The 25,001-nt window shown below is 48.0% G+C and overlaps 1 protein-coding gene, 1 non-coding gene and 1 pseudogene across 2 annotated transcripts in view; all 3 read right to left on the bottom strand.

The window, feature by feature from the left end:
• Positions 1–25,001, bottom strand: part of CCL25 (C-C motif chemokine ligand 25) — a 35,223-nt gene that overhangs the window by 7,721 nt on the left and 2,501 nt on the right. Inside the window, 1 exon segment of the mRNA XM_045863143.3 lies at positions 24,243–24,412. Coding sequence (XP_045719099.2) covers positions 24,243–24,412 — 170 coding nt within the window.
• Positions 1,119–13,936, bottom strand: LOC123834386 (uncharacterized protein KIAA1143-like; annotated as a pseudogene).
• LOC123834957 (U6 spliceosomal RNA) lies at positions 23,600–23,706 on the bottom strand. The gene has a single exon (XR_006788532.1). It is a non-coding gene; the product is annotated as a U6 spliceosomal RNA (small nuclear RNA).

Genomic DNA, 25,001 nt, shown 5'->3' with positions numbered 1-25,001 from the left:
TGTTTCAAGTGCCAAATAGCCACATGTGGTGGTGGCTAGTGGCTACCTCAGTGGGCAGAGCAACTCTAGCCACAGATAATTGTCAGTTCATAATTTCATACTGTTCGTTTTTATTTTTGTTCTTTATTAAGACTTATTTTAAAAGAGCAATTTAAATTTTCGCAGTGATACTGCGGGGAAGGTACAGAGACTTCCCACATACCCTTTGCCCTACACATGGATAGTCTCCTGCATTATCAACAGCCTGCCCTGGAGCCCGGACGGCACATTGCTATCATCCAAAGTCCATAGTTTACGTCAGGGTCCACTCCCGGTGCTGTACGTTCTAAGCATTGGTACATATGTATAATGACACGCATCCATCTTTATGGTATCAGGGTGTTTCACTGCCCTAAAAATCCTCTATGCTCCAAGCACGTCTCTTTTATGATGATGTTCTGATAGCCGGGACCTCCCTGATCATGGAAGGACTGCCCGTCGCGGGGTTAGCAGATTCCTAGAGATGGTAAATGCCTCGTGAGCGAACCTTCCATATGCAAACCAGCCAATCCAGAGCCCACACCTGAGCCCCTTCCTTTCTGGGTCTCACTCTCAGGGCCACCGTCCCCTGCCCTGATCACCCCAGAGCCAGGTGCTGGACAGCAAAGGCACAGCCCCTGTGCCCCAGAGCTGAAATCATGCAAACCAGCCAGGGCTGAGCCTCAGGCGCTGCCTCAGCAATTCCCTCCCACGGAAACCAGAGAACAGGCTCTTACCCACATTTTCCCCTCACTCCCTCTGCCTCCTGACCAACTGTGGTGCTTCCCCATGTGGCCCTCTGTGGCATGGTGTGCCCCAGCCTCTTGAGATCTCTGAGTAGCAACTCTCTTTTTTTAAGATTTTATTTTATTTATTTATTTATTTATTTATTTATTTATTTATTTATTTATTTATTTTAAAGATTTTATTTATTTATTTGACAGAGAGAGACAGCGAGAGAGGGAACACAAGCAGGGGGAGTGGGAGAGCGAGAAGCAGGCTTCCCGCCGAGCAGGGAGCCTGATGTGGGACTCGATCCCAGGACCCTGGGATCATGACCTGAGCCGAAGGCAGACGCTTAATGACTGAGCCACCCAGGGGCCCCAGCAATCTATCTTTTTAATGGCCATCATCTCCTGATCTGTTGGCCTCACCATATCTGAAAAAGAATAAAACCTACATTTTAAAGCAGGTACCAAGTGATATGCAGAGATCTGGAGATAGAGGGCAAATAATAGATGTACCACTCCCCACGTGAGGCTCACAGCCGGTGGGGAGATCATAGTCCACCCTCTAGATGAACATCCACACGCAGGCTGTGGGAATGCAGAGGGCACCCCACCAGGTCTCCAGAGAGAACAGCTACTGAATGGAGACCTGCAGGGCAAGCAGGTGTTAGTCAGAGGTCAGACAGAGCAGGACGCCAGAGGGACCTGCCAAGCACAGGATGGCTGGGGCGGGAGATGGGGTGGGTAGCGGAAGATGAGGTGGGAGGAGACAGTCTATTCAGGGCCTCATATACCTAGCCAAGAAGGGTGACCTTCACTGAAAGGGCACTGGGGAGCTGCCGAGGGATTAGCCGGGGGAGGGCTGTGGTCAGCCCTGTGTCTGAGCTCTGCCAAGGTCATGCAGAAGATGCAGTGCGGGGACATCAGCCCAGGCAAGAGAAGACTCAAGAATAGCAGCTTGTCTTCCCATGAGGGCTGTGAGGAAGGCCCTTTCTGGTCCCTTTTGTGCTCTACACCAGCAAGAAATAATTCAGGAAATGTTTACCGAGATCTACTATGTGCCGGATTCAGTAGTTACAACACAGTGACAAGACAGATTTAGTCCCTACTGTCATGAAGATATTTTAGTTTTATTTTTCTGACAATGGGCTTACAATAACATCTGAGGAATGCTGACATGACATAAAACAGGGACCTAGAAAAGAGAAAAAAAATTACTAAAATCAGAAATGAAAATGGGGTAGGGGCACCTCGCTGGCTCAGTTGGTAGAGCATGCAACTCTTGATCTCAGCGTCATGAGTTCAAGTCCCACATTGGGCTAGAGATTACTAAATAAATAAATAAATAAATATTTTTTTAAAAAATGCAGGACGTAACTACTGCCCTTACAGAAATTTTAAAAAAGGATTAGAAGAGAATATTATGAACAATTGCACACCAACTAATCAGATAATCTAAGTGAAACTAGCAAATTGCTAGAAACAAACTACCCAAACTGACTCGGGAAGAAACAGAAAATCTGGAAAGGGCTATTACAGGTAGGGAGATTCCATCAGCAATCAAAAACCACCCAAAAAAGAAAATCCAGGACCAGATGGCTTCATTGAATTCTACCAAACATCAAAAGAAGAATTAACACCAATCCTTCTCAAACTCTTCTCAAAAAACAGAAGAGGAAGGAACACATCCTACCTTATTTTATTCTATCACATCAGCATTACACTGATACCAAAGCCAAGCAAAGACATTGCAAGAGAACTACAGACCAATGTCCCTGATGAATATAGATGCAAAAATCCTCAACACATATCCCTGAAACTAATAATACACTATATGTTAATTAAATTGAGTTTAAATAAAATTTTTTTAAAAAATCCCCAACACCAGGGGCACCTGGGTGGCTCAGCCGGTTAAGTGTCGGCCTCCGGCTTAAGTCATGATCCCAGGGTCCTGGGACCGAGCCCCGTGTTGGGCTCCCTTGCTCAGCAGGGAGCCTGCTTCTCCCTCTCCTTCTGCAACTCCCCCTGCTCATGCTCATGCTCTCTCTTGTTCTCTCTCTCAAATAAATAAATAAAATCTTTTAAAGAAAATCCTCAACACCAGAGTGGCAGACTAAATCCAGGAGCATATTAAAAGGATCAAGAGGGGTGCCTGGGTGGCTCAGTCATTAAGCGTCTGCCTTCAGCTCAGGTCATGATCCCAGGGTCCTGGGATCGAGTCCCACACTGGGCTCCCTGCTCTGCGGGAAGCCTGCTTCTCCCTCTCCCACTCCCCCTGCTTGTGTTCCTTCCCTCGCTTCATCTCTCTCTGTCAAAAAAATAAATAAAATCTTTCTTAAAAATTAAAAAAAATAAAAGGATCACGAATGATGAGCAAGTAGATTTATCTTGGGAATGCAAGGATAGTTCGACATTTGAAAATCAATTTAATATAGCACATTAATAAAATGAAGGAAAAACTACACAATCATTTCAACTGATACAGGGAAAAGCATTTGAAAGAACCCAACACCTTTTCATGATAAAAGTACTCAATAAACTAGGAATGGAAAGAAACTTCCTCAACCTCAAATGATAAAGGGCATTTATGAAAGACCTGCCGTGAACATTATACTCAGCGGTTGAGAGACTGAAAGCTGTCCCCCTAAGATCAGAAACAAGAAAAAGATGCCCACTTTCATCACTTCCATTCAACATTGTGCTCAATGCTGGAGTTGGAACAATTAGGCAAGAACAGGAAATAAAAAAGGCAATCAAACTGGAAAGGAATAAACTATATTCACCAATGACATGATCATATGTAGAGAGAAAACCCTAAAGAACACACACACATACACAATTAGAGCTAATAAAGCCAGCAGAGTTGCAGAATACAAGCTTGACACATAAAAAATCAGTTGCATTTCTATACAATAGCAATTTAAATTTAAATTTAAAAAACAATTCCGTTTACAATAGCATCAAAAAGAATAAAATACATAAGAATAAATTTAACTAAGGAAGTACAAGACTTATGACTGAAAATTGCAAAACATGCTTAAAGAAATTAAAGAAAACCTAAGTAAATGGAAAGACATCTCCTTCCTTAACTAAGACATAGTTAAGATGGCAGTACTCCCCAGTGTAGTCTATAGATTCAGTGCAATCCCTATCAGAATACCAATGACCATTTTTGCAGAAGTGGAAGAACAGACTCTAAAGTTCATATGGAACTGCAGGGGGACACTGAACAACCAATCAAACAGAAACCAAGGGCCACCATGATGGGAGCGGGGCCAGCCAGGCAGGACTTGTCAGAACTCACAGCTTCCTCTGGCTGCTACAGCTATGCACGTCCTCCCTCCGAGCAGACCCAGCCTGGCACTGGCCTTGCTCGGCTCCTGAGTCCTGACACCTCCACCTGGCCAGATTTCTTCTTCACCAGGTTCGCTAGGTCAAATCCACAGGGCCTGACTCTAAGAAATGCTGTGCAGAACCCCTCACCCACCAAGAGAAAACAGATGAAAATAAATAGAGCTTTGTGGTTCAACCAGGGGTTGGGGAGGCCCATTCCCATTCACCCCAGATATGTGGGAACCCTTCGGCCTCTGAAAAGAGTCTGAAAAACCACTGGCTTAGCAGGGGAAAGTCAAGTCCTTAGGGTAGTACATAGAACTGATCACATTTTCTATTTCTTCTTGAGTCAGTTTTGGTAGCTTATTTGTTTCTATGAATTTGTTCATTGCACTTAGGCTAATTTGTTGACATTTAATTGTTCATAGTATTGTCTTACAAACTTTTACTTCTGTGAGGTCCAGAGTTTTGTCCCCACTTTCATTTCTGATTTTAATTATTTCCTCTTTTTTCCTTAGTCTAGGTAGTCTGTCAATTTTATCATAAAACCAACTATTGGTTTTGTTGATTTTCTCTGTTGTTTTGGTATTCTCTATTCCACTTATCTTCACTATAATCTTTATTATTTCCTTCTTCCTCCTAGCTTTGGGGTTAGTTTACTCTTCTTTGTCTAGTTCCTTAAGATATAAAGTGAAGTTATTAAGATCTTTCTTCCTTTTTTTTTTAAAGATTTTATTTATTTATTTGACAGAGAGAGAGAGAGCACAAGCAGGGGGAGTGGCAGGCAGAAGGAGAAGCAGGCTCCTCGCTGAACAAGGAGCCCAATTCAGGACTCAATCCCAGGACCCTGAGATCATAACCTGAGCTGAAGGCAGATGCTTAACTGACTGAGCCACCCTGGCATCCCAAGATCGAAGGCACTTATAGCCATATACTTCTCTGAGCAGTTTTTGCTGCATCTCATAGGTTTTGGTATGTTGTGTTCGTTTTTTTTAAAGATTTTATTTATTTATTTGACACAGAGAGTGAGAGCACAAGTAGGCAGAGCTGCAGGCAGAGGGAGAGGGAGAAGCAGGCTCTTCGCTGAGCAGGGAGCCCAATGTGGGGCTCAATCCCAGCACCATGGGATCATGACCGGAGCCAAAGGCAGACGCTTAAGGACTGAGCCACCCAGGTGCCCCTAAAATTTTTTTTTTAAGTATAAACATATATGTACCAAACTACAGAGCCCCAGAAAATATGAATCAAACATTGGTGGAATTGAAGGAAGAAATAGACCCTTTTACAGTAGTAGATGGTGACTTCAATACTCCATTTTCAGCAATAGTTGTAACCAGACCTACTCGATATATTGGGAATACTCCAGCAAACAACAGCAGAACACACATTCTTCTCAAATCCAAGTAATACATCCGCCAGTATAGACTGCCAGTATGTTTTGTGGTCAGGCCACAAAACAAGTCGCAATGTGTTTTAAAAGGTCGAAATCATACAAACTATCAAACTAACCTCTCTGACCACACTGGGATGAAGCTAGAAATGAGTGACAGAAGGAAAACTAGAAAACTCTCAGGTATATGGAATTTAAACACCACTTTTTTTTTTAATTCCAGTTAACATACAGTGTTCTATTGGTTTCAGGTGTGCATTATAGTGATTGAACACTTCTATACATTACTCAGTTCTCATTGTAAGTGTGGTCTTAGTCCCCTTCATCTATTCCACCCGTCCCTTACCCCTCTCCCCTCTGGTAACCATCTCTTTGTTCTCTGTAGTTAACAGTCTGTTTCTTGCTTTGTCTCTTCTTTTCCTTTGTTCATTTATTTTGGTGCTTAAGTGCCACATATGAGTGAAATCATATGGTATTTGTCTTTCTCTGACTGACTTATTTCACTTAGCATTATATTCTCCAGCTCTATCCACATTGTCGCAAATGGCAAGGTTTCATTTTCTTTTATGGCTGAGTAATATTCCATTGCATATGTACCACGTTGTCTTTATCCATTCATCTATCGATGGACACTTGGACCCTTTCCATGATTTAGCTATTTTAAGTAATGCTGCAGTAAACATAGGGGTACATATATCTTTTCAAATTAGTGTTTTTGTATTCTTTGGGTAAATACCCAGTCGTAGAATTACTGGATCAAGTGGTAATTCTATTTTTAATTTTTTGAGGATCCTCCATACTGTTTTCTACGGTGGCTGCACCAGTTTGCATTCCTATCAGCAGAGCACAAGGGTTCCTTTTTCTCTACATCCTTGCCAACCCCTGTTGTTTCTTGTGTTTTTGATTCTAGCCATTCTGACAGGTGTGAGGTGATATCTCCTTGTGGTTTTGATTTGCATTTCCCTGATGATGAGTGATGTTGAGCATCTTTTCATGTGTCTGTTGGCCATCTGTATGCCTTAAACAATGCACTCTTAAACACCAGTGAGCCAAAGAAGAAATCACAAGGGAAATTAAAACATATTTTGAGATGAATGAAAACAAAAACCCAACATAAAGGGCGCCTGGGTGGCTCAGTCGTCCTGGGATCCTGGGATCCCAGGGTCCTGGGATCAAGCCCTGCATCGGGCTCCCTGCTCGGCGGGAAGCCTGCTTCTCCCTCTCCCACTCCCCATGCTTGTGTTTCCTCTCTTGCTGTGTCTCTCTCTGTCAAATAAATAAATAAAATCTTTAAAAAAAAATAATTACTGATAAGAAAGGACTTACTTCTATTTTATTATTTGTTTTAAAGGTGTGTCTTAGGGTGCCTGGGTGGCTCAGTTGGTTAAGTGACTGCCTTCGGCTCAGGTCATGATCCTGGAGTCCCAGGATCGAGTCCTGCATTGGGCTCCCTGCTCAGCAGGGAGTCTGCTTCTCCCTCTGACCCTCCCCCTCTCATGTACTCTCTCTCTCAAATAAATAAATAAAATAAAAAAAAAAAAGGTGTGTCTTATACCTATTTGTTCCTTAATTTGTTCTTATAATTTCCTCTTGTGTTTCATTGATTTTTTTTTATAGTGTACCACTTTGATTCCTTATTTCATTTTCTGTATATGTTCTGTTATTTTCTTACTATTTACGTAGGGTTACAGTTAGTGTCTTCAACTTGTGACAATCCAGTTCAAATTAATACAGCTTATCTTCAACAGTATACAAAACTTTGCTCTTATGCAGCTGCATCCCTTCCCCTTTATATTGTTACTGTCACAAATTGCATCTTGATACATTGTATTCCCATTAACATACCCTTATAATTCTTGCTTTATGCACTTGTTTCTTAAATCATATAGAGGGGGAAAAAGGAGTTGCAAACCAATAATACAATAATACTCGCTTTTATATTCACTTATGTGGTTACCTTTCCAATGTTATTTCTTCCTGTGACTTCGAGTTGCTATTGAGTGTTCATTTCAGTCAGAAGGACTCCTATTTAGTATTTTTTTGTAGGGCAGGTTTATTAGCTACAAAGTCTCTTAACTTTTGTTTATCTGGGAGTATTGTAGATTCTCTTTCATTTCTGAAGGATAGTTTTACCAGATACAGAATGCTTGGTTGACAGGTTTTTTCCTTCCATTACTTTAGATGCCTTTCACTGTTTTCTGGCCTCTGTGGTATCTGATCAGAAATCAACTGTTATTCTCATTGGACATCCCTTGTATGTAATGAGTCACTTCTCTCTTGCTGCTTTAAAGGTTCTCTGGTCTTTTTCCTTTTTTTTAATAAAGATTTATTTATTCATTTTAGAAGGGGAAGGGGCAGAGGGAGGGAGAAACTCAAGCACACTCTGCTCTGAGCGTGGAACCCGATCTCATGACCCTGAGATCACAACTGAGCTGAAACTAAGAGTCAGACGCTTCACCGACTGTGCCACCCAGGTGCCCTTCTTTGTCTTTATTTTCCAAGAATTCAATTATAATGTCTTGGTGTGGATCTCTTTGATTTTTTCTGCTTGGAATTTGCTGAGCTTCTTGCATGTACAGATTTATGATTGTTACTAAATTTGGTAAGTGTTCACTCACTGTTTCTTTGAACAGTTTTTCTCTTTTCTCTTCTGCCTCTGGGATGCCCATTATACGCTCACTTATATACTTGATGGTGTCCCAAAGGTGTCTCAGGTCCTGTTCATTTTTCTTCATTCTTTCTTCTTTTGGCTCCTGGATAATTTCAATTGACCGATTTTCAAGTTCAGTGGTTCTTTCTTTTGCCCACTAAAATCTTCTGTTGAAACTCTCCAGGGAAATTTTCATCTTGTCTTACTTTCCAGCTCCAGGATTTCTATTTGTTTTTTTGTTTGTTTATTTGTTTTGTTTTGTTTTGCTGGTAAAATAATTGGCTTTTATTTTTAAGGTTGACAAATTCTAGAGCTCAACTCTAGAGGGGGCCTCTTAAGGGAAAAGGAGGGCAGGAGACATTGAATTCTCAGGTGTCAGCAAGTGGTACTACTGACCAACAACTTTTGGTTTATTCTTTTCATGTAACAAGAAGTCCAGAGGTTGGCAGTCCGTGGCTGGTGCAGAAGCTCCTCGAGGCATGCTATCAGGATCCAAGTGCCTTGAATCTTTCCACTGTACCACCCAGAGAAAGGATCTGCCTCCCTTAGGCCAAAAAATGGCGCCAATACTCTTAGGTTTCATGTATGTGTTCCTGGATGTAGCAGGATGTAGTGAGAAGGACAAAGGTTCATGCTTGCCAGATCTGCTTTCTTGTATCAAACACCTGGTAGCTTTATTAAGCAGACTTCTACCTGTATCTGTCTTTTTTATAGTGTTATTAACTACAGTCTCCATGTTATACATTAGGAGAGGAGACAAAGTCCTCTCTTCTATCAAGATCCCTTCTATTAGAAGCTCACTTGTACAAGATCCACTTTTATCTCTAAAATTGCCAGAGCTGTTATATGGCTACCTTTAGCAGGAGCTGGGGAAGTATTCTTTTTTTTTTTTTTAAGATTTTATTTATTTTATTTGAGACAGAGAGAATGAGAGACAGAGAGCATGAGAGGGAGGAGGGTCAGAGGGAGAAGCAGACTCCCTGCCAAGCAGGGAGCCCGATGCGGGACTCGATCCCGGGACTCCAGGATCATGACCTGAGCCGAAGGCAGTCGCTTAACCAACTGAGCCACCCAGGCGCCCCATGGGGAAGTATTCTTAAATAGGCACATTATCATCTTCCTCCAAAGTGGGCTTCTGCAAATGAAGAAGATGCAATAGGCGATCTGTTTAATGACAAAATCCTCTGTAGCAATTATGTTAAATTTTTGAATTTTACTGATCTGCAAAAATGCTCAGAATATAATGTCATGTGAAAAGCAGGACAGAAAACATATGCAATATAATCTCAATTTTGTTTAAAAAATACATACTCCACATGTGGGAGTTCCAAAATGTTAATAGTTAATATCTACAGAGTTAGCCTCATGTCAAAGGGGTATTGACAGACAAAATTTTTATCATACTAAATTTTTTCTGAATTTTCTATAATGAACTTGTATTATCTTTAAATAGAAAAAAAAGTGTCACTTTAAAAAACACCCCATATATTCTTAAGGACGACTAAGTCCAAAATATTTACACTTACTCAGTTTCATCTTCATTGTCAAAAGAAAGGAGGCAACTGTTTTTGATTTGCTTTTGTGAGTTCTTTTTAACTGAGTCCTGCTTATTTATTTCATCTTCATTTGCCTTCCTCTTTTTTGAGCTTGCTGTTAAACCTGAGTATTTTTCATCCGAGGAATATTTGACTGGTTTTTGATACATGATTCTTCCATCAACTATAGCCGGTTCTTCATCTGCTTTGGCAGCCTTTATTTCTGCTTTACTTTTCATGACTTCTTCAACTGACAGGTCTCCCTTTTTTAAAACCACCACTTGGGGCTATTCATCTTCTTTGTCACTGTGATCACCATCTTCATTTGGGAGCTGAGACTGGATTCTCTTGGTTTCCATGGTAGGCCCTTCCCTGTAGCCGACTTGTTCCTTGAAGCGAGCCAGTAACGCTGGTTCGGATGGCCACACGTATGAAACCTGGTTCCACTTGCTCACAGCTGCTCCCGGGAAAAACAGGTTCCCGGGGCCGCCTGGAGATGGTACATTGGCAACCTCTATTTGTTTCTTTCATACAATTTCTCTTTCTTTTTGATAGTCTCTATCTGATGAGACATCATTCTCCATATTTCCCCTAGTTCTTTGTCTATGGTTCCCCTTAGCTTTTTAGGTATATTTAACACAGTTGATTTAAAGTCTTCTTCAAGTCTAATGTATGTGTGTCCTCAGGGGTCACTTGTTAGTTTCTTATCTTCCTGCAAATGGGCCATACTCTTGTTGCTTGGCATGCTTCATTTTTGTTGTTGTTGAAAATTAGGCAATTTGAATATTACAATGTGGTAAGTCTGTGAATCAGATTTGTCCCCCTCTGGCTTTGTTGTTGTTTGCTGTGGGTTGCAGTTGTCTGAATGACTTTTCTAGAATATTTTTAAAACTGTATTTCTTATTGTGTGTGGTCTCTGAAGTGTCAGTTCCTTTAGCTTCTGGTCAGCATTTGCTGGACATTTCTTTTTTTTTTTTTTTTTAAGATTTTATTTATTTATTTGACAGAGGGAGACACAGCGAGAGAGGGAACACAAGCAGGGGGAGGGGGAGAGGGAGAAGCAGGCTTCCCGTGGAGCAGGGAGCCCGAAGTGGGGCTCGATCCCAGGACCCTGAGATCATGACCTGAGCCGAAGGCAGACACTTAACGACTGAGCCACCCAGGCGCCCTTGCTGGACATTTCTTAAATGCCTGAAGGAAGAAGGAGACAAAGAGTAGGCGGTGGAGGAGAAAGGTGAAAGAGGAGAGAAAGAGGAAGAGGGCAGCGTGGAAGGAAGGAAAGAGGAGAGGAGACAAAGTACTTCCTGGTGTTTGCAGACTGACTCTGTGTTGGGGCACTCCTGTAACTCCAAGCCGGGTTGCTTACAACTTGGTCTTAGGCTTCACTTCCTGCTTGGGGTGAGTCTAAAGATCAGCCAGAGGTGAACACTTAGGGGCTTCTAAAATCTTTTCTGAGCATGCATCCTGCCCCAGGCATGGGAGGTTTTTCAAAGCCATTATTCCCCAAGTAGCTCCTCCCCTGAGTAGCTCCTCCTCCAAGTAGCTCCTCCCCCAGCTTCTCCTCTCAGGCTTTCACCATGTCTATTGTTTGTCCCAACTGTAATCTTTCCCCCACCCCATGTGGCAGCACCTTGTTCATTTGCCTTTCAGCTGTACTCAAGGAATGCCCTCTGCATAGTCCCTTCCTGCTTTGAGAGAGTTACAAAGTGGGCAAAAGAGAGGCCAGTGCCTTGCATCTTTCCTCCAAGGAACCCCCGGACAGGTCAGAACAGGTGCATCACTGTCCCCGGGTGTCCTCGTCAAAAAGATACTCTGCCATGCAGGGATTCTGGGGTCCCATCTTGTGCAAGCTGGTTATGTGATTGCCCAATTCTTTGATAGATTTCATCCTCTTATTCAATGTAGTTACATGAATGACTTGGCCATCTTTGTCAATGGCCACTTTGTACAAGTTCTGGTTGTGACTGATTCACATTTTGCACCAAACGTGACTTCTGCCACACTGTATCCAGCCTGCTCTCCCAGGTACCACAGTCTGCTTTCTTGCTATCCTGAGGGGAAACTTGGCCACCATGTGGGTCCTACAGCGCCATCAGTTTCTCAGCACGGTCCCTCTCCTCGTGAGCTTGATGAGGAAAATCGGTGGCAACATTCCTCAAAGCCAGTTCATCGTGGTCAAAATGGAAAGATGTGGACAAAACTCCCTGGCTCCTCCACCCCCGCTGGGAACCACTGATCCACTGAGAAACTGGGGGGATCCAAGTTTCTGCCCTGTCTCACAGGCTGTGTTGCTGTATGCGTGTATGTTTACACTCCTGACCCTGTTTGACCCCGATCCCTTAGGAGCTGTAGTATCAAAGGATGCAACCACCGGCGTCGGCTTGCAACATGCCAGGTCCTGTACCGAGGAATTTTATATCCGCTGATGTGACAACTGAGGCTCCGGCCGGTCAGTCCTGTGCCCGAGGAGTCAGGGCTGAGCTGCTAGGCCAGGCACCCCTAACTGCTGGGCTATGCGGTGCTTCTGTTAAAAAGGAAGGGACGGGTAAGCTGAGGAGTCCGAAAGCCCAGGCTTTCGGTGCCCCAGGCTGTACCCAAGTTGACAGCAGCAGGGCATAGGGGCTGGGGGGCTGGGGGGCATGGTGCTCGGCCCGAAGCTGCTGTGGGTCTCTCCCCCAGCTGACTGGATGCCAGAGTCATGGTGGGGGCTGGTCACCAGGCGCGTGTTTGGGTGCTGCGGGGCGGGGCTGTATCTGGAGGCGAGTGTCGGCTTCCTCCTGGGCTGCTGGTGCCAGCCAGTGCCAGTCAGCATGGGGGCTGGCAAGGCCAGCTACCTCCTGGGGCTCATGGGGTGGGACCTGCAGAGGGTTTAAAGTGTGCTGGCTCAGGGACGCCTGGGTGGCTCAGTCGTTAAGCGTCTGCCTTCGCCTCAGGTCATGATCCCAGGGTCCTGGGATCGGGCCCCGCATCGGGCTCCCTGCTCCGTGGGAAGCCTGCTTCTCCCTCTCCCACTCCCCCTGCTTGTGTTCCCTCTCTCACTGTGTCTCTGTCAAATAAGTAAATAAAAATATTTTAGGGGCGCCTGGGTGACTCAGTCGTTAAGCGTCTGCCTTTGGCTCAGGTCATGATCCCAGGGTCCTGGGATCGAGCCCCACATGGGTCTCCCTGCTCTGCGGGAAGCCTGCTTCTCCCTCTCCCACTCCCCCTGCTTGTGTTCCCTCTCTTGCAGTGTCTCTCTGTCAAATAAATTAAAAAATCTAAAAAAATAAAATAAAGTGTGCTGGCTCAGGTCCACAGCCGATGCGGAGTCCTGTGACTGTCGAATCCAGATGACGGGACCTGGAGTGGGGGCGGGGGGGTCACCTCCAGTACATGTGAGCTCCTGTGGGCTTCTAGCTGAGTGAGCAGTCCCCCCCTTCTCCAGTATCACTCAGACAAGGAGGCCCATGCGTCCACTCCCTCTACCTCCTTTGTACCCCATTTTCCCCTTTCTGTCCATCCCCAGTGACAGATCTGCCCCTCAGGGTTTTAAAGTGTAGGTTTTAGGGGCGCCTGGGTGGCTCAGTTGGTTGAGCGACTGCCTTCGGCTCAGGTCATGATCCTGGAGTCCTGGGATCGAGTCCCGCATCGGGCTCCCTGCTCGGCGGGGAGTCTGCTTCTCCCTCTGACCCTCCTCCCTCTCATGCTCTCTGGCTCTCATTCTCTCTGTCTCAAATAAATAAATAAAATCTTTAAAAAAATAAATAAATAAAAAAATAAAGTGTAGGTTTTATTATTATTCAGGTATGGTGAGGCTAACACAGGAGGAGACAGTCTGTTACTCACAGATCCCAGGAGGAGGGGGCACCGCACACCATGTGGGGCTACACGAGGAAGCACCAGGGTCACTCAGGAGACAGAGGGAGCAAGGCAGAGACTTGAGCAGGAGCCTTTATTGTGGTTTCTACAGGACGGAAAGGCAAGGTCAACAGTCTCAGGACTGGCTGGTTTGAATAATCTCTGTGGGCTCTGGGGGATAGGGGCAGGCCTGGTTGTCTGGCCCCGGGGCCCTGGGGACATTAGGGCAAGGGGACATTGCCTCCTGGAGTGTGGCAGCCTGCTAAGGAGGTGGTCAGAGGAGGAGCGGTGGCAGGCGAGGTGTGTGCCATCCCTAGGGATCAGCTAGTCCTGGGAGGGGCAGTCCCTCCCACAGCAGCAAGGCCCTAAGAGCGCAAAGCATCAGAGTATAGCAAATAAAAACCACAACGGACACATTCCTCACCTCTCTGCTCTCACCACCCATTCTCCCTTCTTGCCTGTTTCTGCAGCCACCCCGTTTGGCAGGGGATAAATGCCAAGGATGCCTCTCCAGTCTCCTCCACCCCAAGAAACCCGGCATCCCTGACCCCTCCTGCTGACTGTCCCCGTCACCTCCTGCACAGGCTCCATGGAAGCCTGACAGCAGCCCATGTGGCCTGAGGGCCCCTGGTGGCTTCCCGAGGGCTCCTGCCTGCCTCAGCTTCAGAGACACACCCGCTCTGGATTCTTCTCTCCTTTCCAGTCATCTCTGAGACAAGAGCATTTTCTCACGGTTCTGTCCCTGGTCCCTTTCTCTGGGGTCAGGCTGAGGCCACACAACCGCCCCCACTTGGTATTTTTGCTGCTGATAAAGGGACTGGAGGTGCCTCCTGGGCTACGTGTCCAATTGTGAACTTTTAACGCAAAATTCACTTTCCCTTTAGCCCTGTTGGCTAAAAAAATCAGAGATGTCTCTTCCTGGGGGTGGGGGTGAAAAGAACTGGGCCCAGGACACCTTAAAGAACCTGAGAAGCCTTTCCAAGTCAGCAATGTGAAACGAAGACTGGGGCTTTTTGGTCTTTTTATGTGTGACTTTTGGGGGGTGGAGTGGGGAGAAAAGTGGTCCCTGTCTGCTTCATCTCGTTGTTCTCAGCCTGAGAATGTCTGGTCCACCCAAGGCCTGACCCTCAACCTGCATACACTGAGTCCTCAGCATCTAGTGGGAGAGACAGCAGGCCTGGGGTACAGCGTAGCTCGTGCCCCAAGAGAGGCAGAGGCCAGCCCGACTGCCCAGGGACCGCCCCCCACGCCCCCCTCCCCGACTCGGGCTCCAGAGTGAACGTATGCCTGTCCTGAGTTCCCTGCGGCTGAGGTAACAAATTACCTGAAGCACGGTGGCTTAAAACAATACGAGTTTCTGATCTTTCGGTTGTGGAGGGCAGAACTCCTAAAATCAAGCTATTGGCTGGGCCAAGAGCCTCCTGGAGGCTCTGTGGGCCATCTGTGTCTTCACCCCTCCAGCTTCCAGAGTGGCCCGTGCCCCCTGGCGTGCGGCCTTCCTCTCCCTGCAAAGCCAGCAGCGGAGCACCTTCCAGGCTCTCTCTGCACCCCGCTTCTGTTGTCACTCTCCTCTGCTCTGACCCTCCTGCCTCCCTGTCCTAAGGACCCTTGTGATGATGTTGGGCCACCAGGATAACCCAGGATCATCTTCCATCCCCAGAGCCTTAACTTAACTACATCTGCCAAGTCCCTTCCGCTACGGAAGGTGACATATTCTCAGGTTTTGGGGATGAGGACGTGGACATCTGGGGGGGGGCATTTTTTTGCCTACCACAGCACCCACAGAACACTTCTTGGCGGAAGTGATATATGGACCCAGTTCTGGAAAACGGTGGGTGGGGATGGGGGTGGGGGAGAATTCAGGCCCCTGGAACAGGGCACATCAAACAGCAGGCCCCCTGAATACCTGACCCGGATGTGATCTGAAGGCCCTTAACATCAGCCTAAGAACCTAAGCAAGGGAATCCTCTCTCCAGGCTTGGTTCTGACAAGTGGGCCGATTTTGCCCCCAGGAGACACCTGGCACTGCCTGGAGAGATAACTGGTTGTCAAGAGATGGCCAGAGATGCTACTAAACGTCCTGCCCCGCCCCCCACGAAGAATCCTCCGGCCCAAAGGTCAGTGGCCCCGAGAATGAGAAGCCCCGCTCACAGCATAGCTACTAACAGCTGCTTCCTGGCCCTGTTTCTCCAAACCCGGAGGGGCTCCCCCTCACCCTCTTGGAGGGTGTCTGCTCAGTGACCTTTGGCCTTTCACACCAGTCCTGCCTTTCTTGGGAAAAGCAGCTTTCAGTTAGTTCCTCCTGACCCTTGGCCTGCCCTGGGTACACTTGGGTAGGTTGAACACTCCTCACTGGGGAATGCGAAGGCCCAAGAAGATGGCTGGAAGAGCGGCCATGCTTTCGCCCCACCCCACCCCACCCCAGGCTGACCACTCTGGCCTCTGGGTCCCCGCACACATGGGGAAGGTGAGGCAGATGGTGTGCTAAGGACACTGGTCACTGGGTGGGGACTAAGCTAGCTCACTCACAAAGCATGGGGCAGCAAGGGACAGGACCCGTGACAGGAGGAGGGGTGCCCTTCTTGCTCACCAGCCGTGGAAGGGACCCCAAAGTGGGTGGCCTGATTCACTGGTGGGGGCGACAGGGGCAGGCCCTACCAGAATGGGACAAACCCGGGCTGGGGTCTTAGTGCTGCTGGTCCTCCCAGGAAGGGCCTGCTTCTTGCTCCTTTGGCCAGCAAATCTTTGATGCCTGCTGGCTGCCAGGCCCTGTGCTGGGCACTGGCAGTGACAAGACTCAGCCAGTCTCTCAGGGAGCCACAGAGACTAGGGAGAGCAGGGCTCACATTGGCAGCTGCTTAACTGAACAGGACCCTGTGCCGGTGGGGGCAGTGGGAGATGGGGGGTCTCACCACCGTTCTCATTTCGGCACCATGCTCATCTGTGGGAACAGGCGGGCTGCGCTACTGGGGGAAGGGACTGGGGATGCTGGCCAGGGGAAAGGAGGGAGGCAGGGGTCTGGGCAGAGCAAGGCCCGGTGCGGCGGCAAAGAGAGGAGGAGGAAGGAGAGCATGTGTCCAGTGGGGCCTCCCCTCGGTGTGAGCCCAGCAAAACCCTTGCTCCTGGGGATAGGAAGGCTGCTCTGAGATGGCCAGTCCCCCCAGCTGTTCCTGGATCTCCTCTCCTGATCCTATGCTGGCTGTAGCTCATCGGGCCAGCCTCTGTGGACATCCATGGGGCCCCTCGCTGGGCCTGAGCCCCTGATGTACGGCTCCCCATCCTCCCACCGGAGCTCCAGGCCAGCCCCATCCACCAGAGAATCCTGCCTCCTTAACTGCGGAAGGCTGGGCCATGCCCATGGGTGACGAGGGCCTCCTGAGCTCCTCTGCCCACCTTGCTGAGACCCAGTGGGCTTACCTAGGGGGACGGACCAAACTGCGTGCCCCCTCCAAAATTCATGTGTTGCAGCCCTAACCCGCAGGGCCTCGGGCTGTGACTGTATTTGGAGGGAGGGCCTCTGAAGAGGTGATCGAGTTAAAATGAGGCCATTAGGGTGGGCCCTAATCCAATGACTCGTGTCCTTATAAAAAGGAGAAAATAGGACACAGATGCACACAGAAGGAAGACGTGTGAGGACACAGGGAGAAGGTGGCCATCTGCAAGTCAACGAGGGACGCCTCAGAAAGAACCAGCCCTGCCAACACCTTGATCTTGGGCTCCTTGCCTCCAGAACGAACCAGGAAGAAATAGTTTTTTTAATAATAAAACAATTTTACTTAAGATGTACCTTCATATACATATAACAACATCAAACATTTATTTAGAGGCGCCTGGCTGGCTCAGTCGGTGGAATGTGCAACTCTTGAGATCTCGGAGTTGTGGGTTCAAGCCCCATGCTGGGTGGAGAGACTACTTAAAAATAAACAAAAAACATTTATCTGATGCTCTCAATGTGAGGAAACAGATTTCTGCTGTCCCTGACCCACCCAGACTGGGCTGCCTTGTTACGGCTCTGCAGCCAGAGCATACCGATCTGCCCAGGACGGACCTGAGTAAGACAGCAGCATATTGGGTGCTAGGGATGTGGGGAGGGAATGAAGAGCAAGACAGACCCTTTCTCTATGGCCTTGGTTTCTCCCCTCTCCCATGTGGACCAAGTGCTTTAACTGCATCCTGAGGACATCCCCTTCCCTCCAAACTCAACCATCTCAGGCTACTGGGCCCTGGCTGAATGGGGGAGTGTAATAACACCCCAGAGATGCCACTGTGAACCCATGACCCCCACCCCGCTGGGCTCTCCTTTCTCAGAGTGGTCTATGCAAACCTTCTCCTCGGGCCCCTCCTCTCTCCTAGACCCCCCCTCCACACACACACTGCTTATCTGCATCCTACTCATTCTTTCCTCCTGTCCATCCCCTTGGGGTTGAGGCTGGGGCCTCTCTTGGTGCTGACCTGCACCTTCCCCTTTCTCCACTCTCCCCCACATTCTTCCAGCCTCGGGGGGAGCACTGTGTGTCCTGTTCCCTCATCACATCATGGGCCTGTTTGGCCCTGTGGTCCCAACCCCTGTCCCCTCTCTGCCATCCTCTGGGAGCATGTGACCTTGGGCTCACTTGATCCTTCTGTAAAACAGGGCTAATAGGCCCCAACTCAGAGGCTTACCATGAGGACTGAACTGCATCCACACATGGAGCGCCTGGGTGGCTCCGTCGGTTGTGTGTCCAACTCTTGACCTCAGCTCAGGTCGTGATCTCAGGGTCGTGAGTTTGAACCCTGCGTTGGGCTCCATGCTGGGAGGGGAGCCGACTTAAAAAATAATAATAAAAATGAAAAATTTTTATTATTATTTTTTATTTTATTTTTAAAAGATTTTATTTATTTCTTTGACAGAGAGATAGAGAGCACAAGTAGGCAGAGTGGCAGGCAGAGGGAGAGGGAGAAGCAGACTCTCCACTGAGCAGGGAGCCCGACGTGGGGCTCGATCCCAGGACCCTGGGATCATGACCTGAGCCAAAGGCAGCCGCTTAACAACTGAGCCACCCAGGCGCCCCAAATTAAAAATTTTTAAAAAAGGAACTGCATCCACACAGTGGTCAGCCTGGAGGCTGGGAGCCACTCTTACTCCACATGGTTGCAGGCCTCTACCCGTCTTTTCTAGCAGAAGTGCAATTCATTAAGCCAGTGTCATCTCTGGGCATTTGGATCAGTGCCAAGCCAAAGGTAACCCACTGGAGACCAGAAGAAACGTCCTCTGGCCAACAGCCCTTCCTTGGTGGCTCAGGATGACTGTCAGTGCTACGACCACAGGGGCAGAACATGAACCTTTTCCTACGCTGGGCAGGTAGCTTCCAATGGGTGTCTTTCCAGCTTCACTTGGCTGCCGCCCCCGGGGAAAGCCGGTGCTGGGGGTCCTGGCAGGGCCAGAATGATCGACACCTTGGGTCCTTACCCTTGGGCCCCTTGGCAGACCCGGTCTGAGGTTTGCTGACTGCCCCCCGAACTGCTTCTTACCTTTGCTCCTTTGGTTCTTACCAATTTGCATGAGCTCTTAACAGACTGATAACACCTGGCTTGTTCCTATCACACAACCTGCTCTCGACTGCACATGGGCATGCAGCGCTGTGAGAAATGTGTGCTTTTGGATATGTTGTCTGGGGGTCTGGGAGGTTTGAAGATTTTGTGATATGGGAATGTGGGTATTGTGGGGGTGGGGGTTAGGACCCAGTAATGGAAACACACGTCCTCGGAGCTCCTGCCCCAGCACATCAGGGGCTGGTGGGAGGCACCTTGCACGCAGGCCACGGCATACACGTGAGTCCCGGGCCTGCTTCCTGTGAGTCGCCGGATGAAGAACCAGGCTAGAGACGTGTTGCCACAAGTTGACTACCTGCTAATGACCGACAAGCATGAAGCCTCCACCTCATTTATAAAGAAAAGATTGGAAAACAGTTCGGTGGTTTCTCAAAACATTAAACGTAGAGTTACCATAGGACCCAGCTATCCCACTCCTAGGTATTGACCCAAGAGAAAGGAAAACATACGTTCATATAAAAACTTGTCCGTGAATGTTCACAGCAGCCTTATTCACAATTGCCAAGAAGTGGGAAAAGCCCCCATGTCCATCACGTGATGAATGGATAAAGAAAATGTGGTGTTGCCGCACGGTGGAATATTACTCAGCCATGAAGTACCAATTCATACTCCAGCGTGGATGGACCTCGATGACAGGATGCTCAAACACTAAAGGCCATATGTGACATGATTCCATTTACATGAAGTGACCAGAACAGGCAAATCCATGGGGTCAGGAAATAGATTCGTGGTCACCAGAGGCTGAGGAGTGACTGCTAACAGGCATGGGTTTCTTTCATTTTGGGGTAAAGAAATGTTCTGGAATGAGACAGTGGTGATGTTTGCACAACTCTGTGAACATATTAGAAACCCCTGAATTTTCACTTAAAAAAAAAAAAAACTTTTAAAAAACAGCACTGCAGAAAGCCCCGCAAATACATGGGAAACATACGAGCCAAGCAAGAAAGAGAACTTGTACACCATGAAAAGGAAACATCAGAAATCTTAAAAACGAAAACTAAAAGTGATAGAGGCTGCTACAGAGTCAGCGTTGGACTGACGGTGACCGAGTGAGAACACCTGGAAGTGAAAGCGATTGCTATCGGGGCGCCTGGGTGACTCCGTCGTTAAGCATCTGCCTTCGGCTCAGGTCATGATCCCGGGGTCCTGGGATCGAGCCCCACATCAGGCTCCCTACTTGGCGGGAAGCCTGCTTCTCCGTCTCCCACTCCCCCTGCTTGTGTTCCCTCTCTCGCTGTGTCTCTCTCTGTCAAATAAATAAATAAAATCTTAAAAAAAAAAAAAAAAGTGATTGCTATGGATAACCCTCCAGGACAGCAGGGAAAGCCAGGCCACGCCATGACCCCAGGAACCAGAGCTGCAGGGCCTTTCCTAACCTTTGATCTCAGGAGAGATAAAACACCCAGTGCTGTTCTTGCCAGGAAGATAGTGCAGTGGAATGGTTATGGGTCAGTTGCAGAAAGATCATTCTGGAAAGCAAAATTTGCCACACTTGTCCAGGTCAGTGACCCACGTTATCTCAGGTGGTGGTATTCCAGGAGCCGAGGTTTTAAGACAAGAAGCGGACTGGGCGCCTGGGTGGCTCAGTAGGTGAAGCGACGGACTCTTGATCTCAGCTCAGGTCTCGATCTCAGGGTTGTGAGTTAGAGGCCCCGAGTTGGGCTCCACGCTGGGCATGGAGCCGACTTAAAAAAAAAAAAAAAAAAAAAAGCGGAGCCCTTCCTGCTCTCTGGGTGTTAACCATATTAGACGCTCTGCTCGGCGCCTGCTTTCTGTGTGTCCCTGAGGTGGTGGTGCCACCTGCTTTCACAAATAAGCAAACGGAGGCGCAGGGACGTGATGAGCAGAGCGGTGCCTAAAAGAAAGCCCTGCATTTCTGTGCCTCCTCCGGGGCCGGGTTCTTTGGGGCAGAAATGTGCACACATAGGAACCAAGGTGACCCACACCTGGAAGGGGCCAGTCCCCTTGGCACATGGACATGACCTCCAAACTGTGGCTAACCTGAAAATACATGCTGCTGCCTAAGGAAAAATAAATAAAGCTTCCTGTTCTTGACACTGACCTATTGGGCACTTGGGATGGAATCAGATTGCAGCTGTAGAGCGTGTTGAGTGCCAGAACACTCTTTGGGCTTGTCCAGGCCCGCCTGGCTTCCGTCCTCCCAACGAGCATCTGCTTTGATGCCTCAGCTCTGTTTGGGAGGCGGTGAACACCTGACAGTGAAACCCGTTTCTTGTGGCCCCAAAATAGCCCCCACCTGTATTCGGAGCCCTGGAAATGGTTCAGACGTCACAGCTTCCCCCTCCACGTCACTGGGTCTAATGAATCAGGGCACCTCCTTTCCACATCTGACTGGTCACCGACCAGTTTACTGATCCCACCTCATCAATTTCTGGAATCCTCCTCTCCAGACCCAGTCCCCCAGCCCCTGCCCCAGGCTGTCCACCCTTGCCTCTGGTTCCCTTCCCTCAAATAAATAAATAAATAAATAAATAAATAAGCAAGCAAGCAAGCAAAGTCAGTCTCTCATCTAAAATTCTCTTTGGCTACAAAACAAATTCTTTTACATGCTCGTTGCCTAGGACAGGTGTATCAATTCCCTGCGGCCATTGTGACAAGTGACTGCCCCCTCGGTGGCCTAAAACAACATACATTTATTCTTTTAGAGCCCCGGAGGTCAGAAATGTGAAAGCAGTCTTACGAGGCTAAAATTAAGGTGTCAGCTGGGCTGCAGCCCTTCTGGGAGTGCTAGGAGGAAATCTGTTTCTGGGCCTTTTCCAGCTTCTAGAAGCTGCCTGCATCCTGTGGCTCATGGCCCCTCCTCCACCTGCACAGCCAGCAACAGGATCACCGGCCTCTGCTCCGTCATCACATCTCCTCTGCCTCTGATCCTCCTGCCCTCCTTCTATAAGAACCTTGTGATTACGCGTCCCATTCGGATCATCCGTGATCATCTCCCCCTCTCTGGATCCTTAACTTAATACCATCTGTAGAATCCCCTCCGCCAGGTAAGGTCATGCAGCTGGAGGTACCAGGAGACAAGGTCATGGACATCTTGGAGGGGCTGCTGTTCGGTCCACCGTAACAGGATTCACATACTTTCTCTGAAAAGGGCCCGATAGTAAATACCGTAGGCTTTGTGGGCCATATGGTCTCTGTCACCAGGCCTGGCTATGTAATTTTCAGGACCCTGATGCAAGATAAAAATGAGGGGCCCCTCATTCACAGATTATTGAGAATTTCAAAATGGTGACAAAAGAGCAGGGCCCGGTGAGACCACAGCATGCACGGCCAGGAAGCGGGCCCTGCCTGGGAGCCGTCTGCTGCTGCTGCCATGGCTTGGAAAGCCACCAAAGGACCATATGCAGACGACAGGTGACGCTGTGTCACTAGCAAACTTGGCGGGACACCTAAACTATAACTTTCGCAGGTCACAAGACGCTATTCTGCTTTTGCTTTTTTGTTTTAAGGAAGCTCCACGCCCAACGTGGGGTTTGAACTCAGGACCCTGAGATCAAGAGTCACGTGCTCCACCTACTGAGCCAGCCAGGCGCTCCTCTTTTGTTATTTTTTCAACTACTTAAAAATGTAAACATCCAGGGTGCCCGGATGGCTCAGTCGGTTAAGCTTCTGACTCTTGGTTTCGGCTCAGGTCAAGATCTCAGGGACGGGAGATCGTGCCCCGTGACGGGCACCGCACTGGACATGGAGCCTGTTTGGGACTCTCTCTCCCTCTCCCTCACCCTTCCCCACCCCCTTGTGCACTCATGCTCTCTTTCGCTTCAAGAAAAAAAAAAAGAGTAAACCTCACTGTTACTCACAGGCTGTCCAAATACAAGTGTGGGCTGAATCAAGCTGTAATTTGCCGGCTCCTGGTCAACGGGATAAAATCCCAACTTCTCTGCCTGACTTTCCAGGGCCCTTTGAGGCTGGAGACAGACTCCCCAGTCCCACCTCACAATCTGCATCCAGTGCTCCTGATGGTTCCTGTTTCCTACCAGATCCCCTGGGACAAATCCGTGCCTGCACTCCTCCGGGCTCCTCCATCCAGAAGCCCCACCTCGCACCTGCTCCCACTATATTTCGGCTTAGACACTGTGCTCCATGAGAAGCGGTGCTCTGTGCCTATCCCTTGTCACCCCCGCTGGATTTACGTGTATATGCATCCTCCTCTCCCTCGGGCAGTGATGTGCTCAAGGGCGGGAATGCAGGCTAAGCCAGCTTTGTGTCTCCTGACCTCACAGGCCCTCAGAGATGGTACTTAGAGGGACGGCAAGAACAACGTAGAATTTCGGTGGCTGGCGTGTACTCAGATTCTGACCCCTAAGAACTAAAACTATGCTTCTTACCAAAAACAAAAACAAAACAATCCCCCGCCCCCAATCAAGAACTTCCTCTCTCCAATTCAGACCAAGAAAATAAAGATCTCTGAGACTAAACGGACCTGGGTTCCGATCCTGATTGTCCTTACTAGACCTGTGCCCTTGGACAAGTCCCCTCCCTTGCTCTTTTTTTTTTTAATATGGAACGCTTCACAAATTTGCGTGTCATCCTTGCATAGGGGCCATGGTAATCTTCTCTGTATTGTTCCAATTTTAGTATATGTGCTGCCGAAACGAGCACACCTCTCTTGCTCTTAAGACCGAGTCTCAATTCGCCATGGCCCCCCAGGCCCTGTGTGATTTGCCCCTTCCAATCCCATGAGTTTTCTCTCCTGCCCGTCTCCACCACTGGCCTTTTCTCAGTCCCTAAGTGTGCCAGGCTCCTGCCTGCCTCAGGGTCTTTGCACTTCCTGTTCTTTCTGCCTGAAACATTCTGCCCCTCCCCCTTGCCTAGTGACTTACCCTTCCTGCCTCAGCTGCAACCCCACTGACTTGGGAAGCCTTCCTGGCCACCTCAAAATGAGGTTCTCCTGCTACATGCTTTTCTGGCACTCTGAACCTCTGCAAATTTTAATTATTTTATAATGATCGTAATTGTGTGATTTCTGATCACTATGAACAAGAATCAGATTTAATAAGCACTTCACGCCACACTGTTCCAAAGGTTCTAAGAGTACTTGAGTTCATTTAATTTTCCCAGTGCCCTCATGAAGTACTATAATCACCCCCATTTCGCGGATGGGGAGGCTGAAGTTTAGAGAGATTAAAAAAACTTACCCAAGGTTGCACACCTCGTCAATATTGGAGTTGCTCTCTTAAGCCTGTTCCCACAGGTTGACTGTGACTTCTGTGAGGGCAGATTCCCCCTCTGGCACAGTCGCTGTTGTATCCCCAGGGCGGAGCCCCTGCATCGGGCACACTGGGGCTGATTAAAAAGTATTGATGACCTAAAAGAAACAACACCCCAGTAGCAACAAGCACTCCGAGTGCCCAGATCTTGGTTTCTAACACCACTCTCTAATAAAAGAAACCAGGTGGGGAGAAATGGCTGATTCTAGGACTGGGGCAGGAAATATATGAGATGAGCCCAGAGCATCTTGTAGTACCAGAAGTAAGGAAGTATCCCCAAGAAAACCAAAAACCCCCAAACCAAACACACTGATGGGAGTGTGTCAAAGGGTGGCAGGAGCCAACTGAAAGAGCTCCCAATGGCCAAAGCTGGAACAATTCGAACAACAAAATAAAGTCGTATTGGATTATAAAGCAGAGGATGAAATAAATATCCAGCAGCCACACTGTTATAATTAAATGATGGGTAAACCAATAAATTAGGAAGAGGACAGAAATCTCCCATGCAGAAGAATTCCACATAATTTACACAGACATCTCATGTAAGGAACATATCTCATTCTTTAGGTGCGTGCTGCACATAATGATTTCCTTCCAAAGTATACAATATAGAAAGGGGGGGGGGCAAGTAACTTTATAGTGGAGAAACCTGACAAATGCTACCTCAGCCTGCAATCAAGGTCAACA

Source organism: Mirounga angustirostris, unplaced genomic scaffold (assembly GCF_029215605.1).
Source record: "Mirounga angustirostris isolate CCGP_5_RB_7025 unplaced genomic scaffold, mMirAng1.0.hap1 SCAF_1, whole genome shotgun sequence".
NCBI lineage: Eukaryota > Metazoa > Chordata > Mammalia > Carnivora > Phocidae > Mirounga > Mirounga angustirostris.
This window is presented reverse-complemented; position numbering and strand designations above follow the sequence as displayed.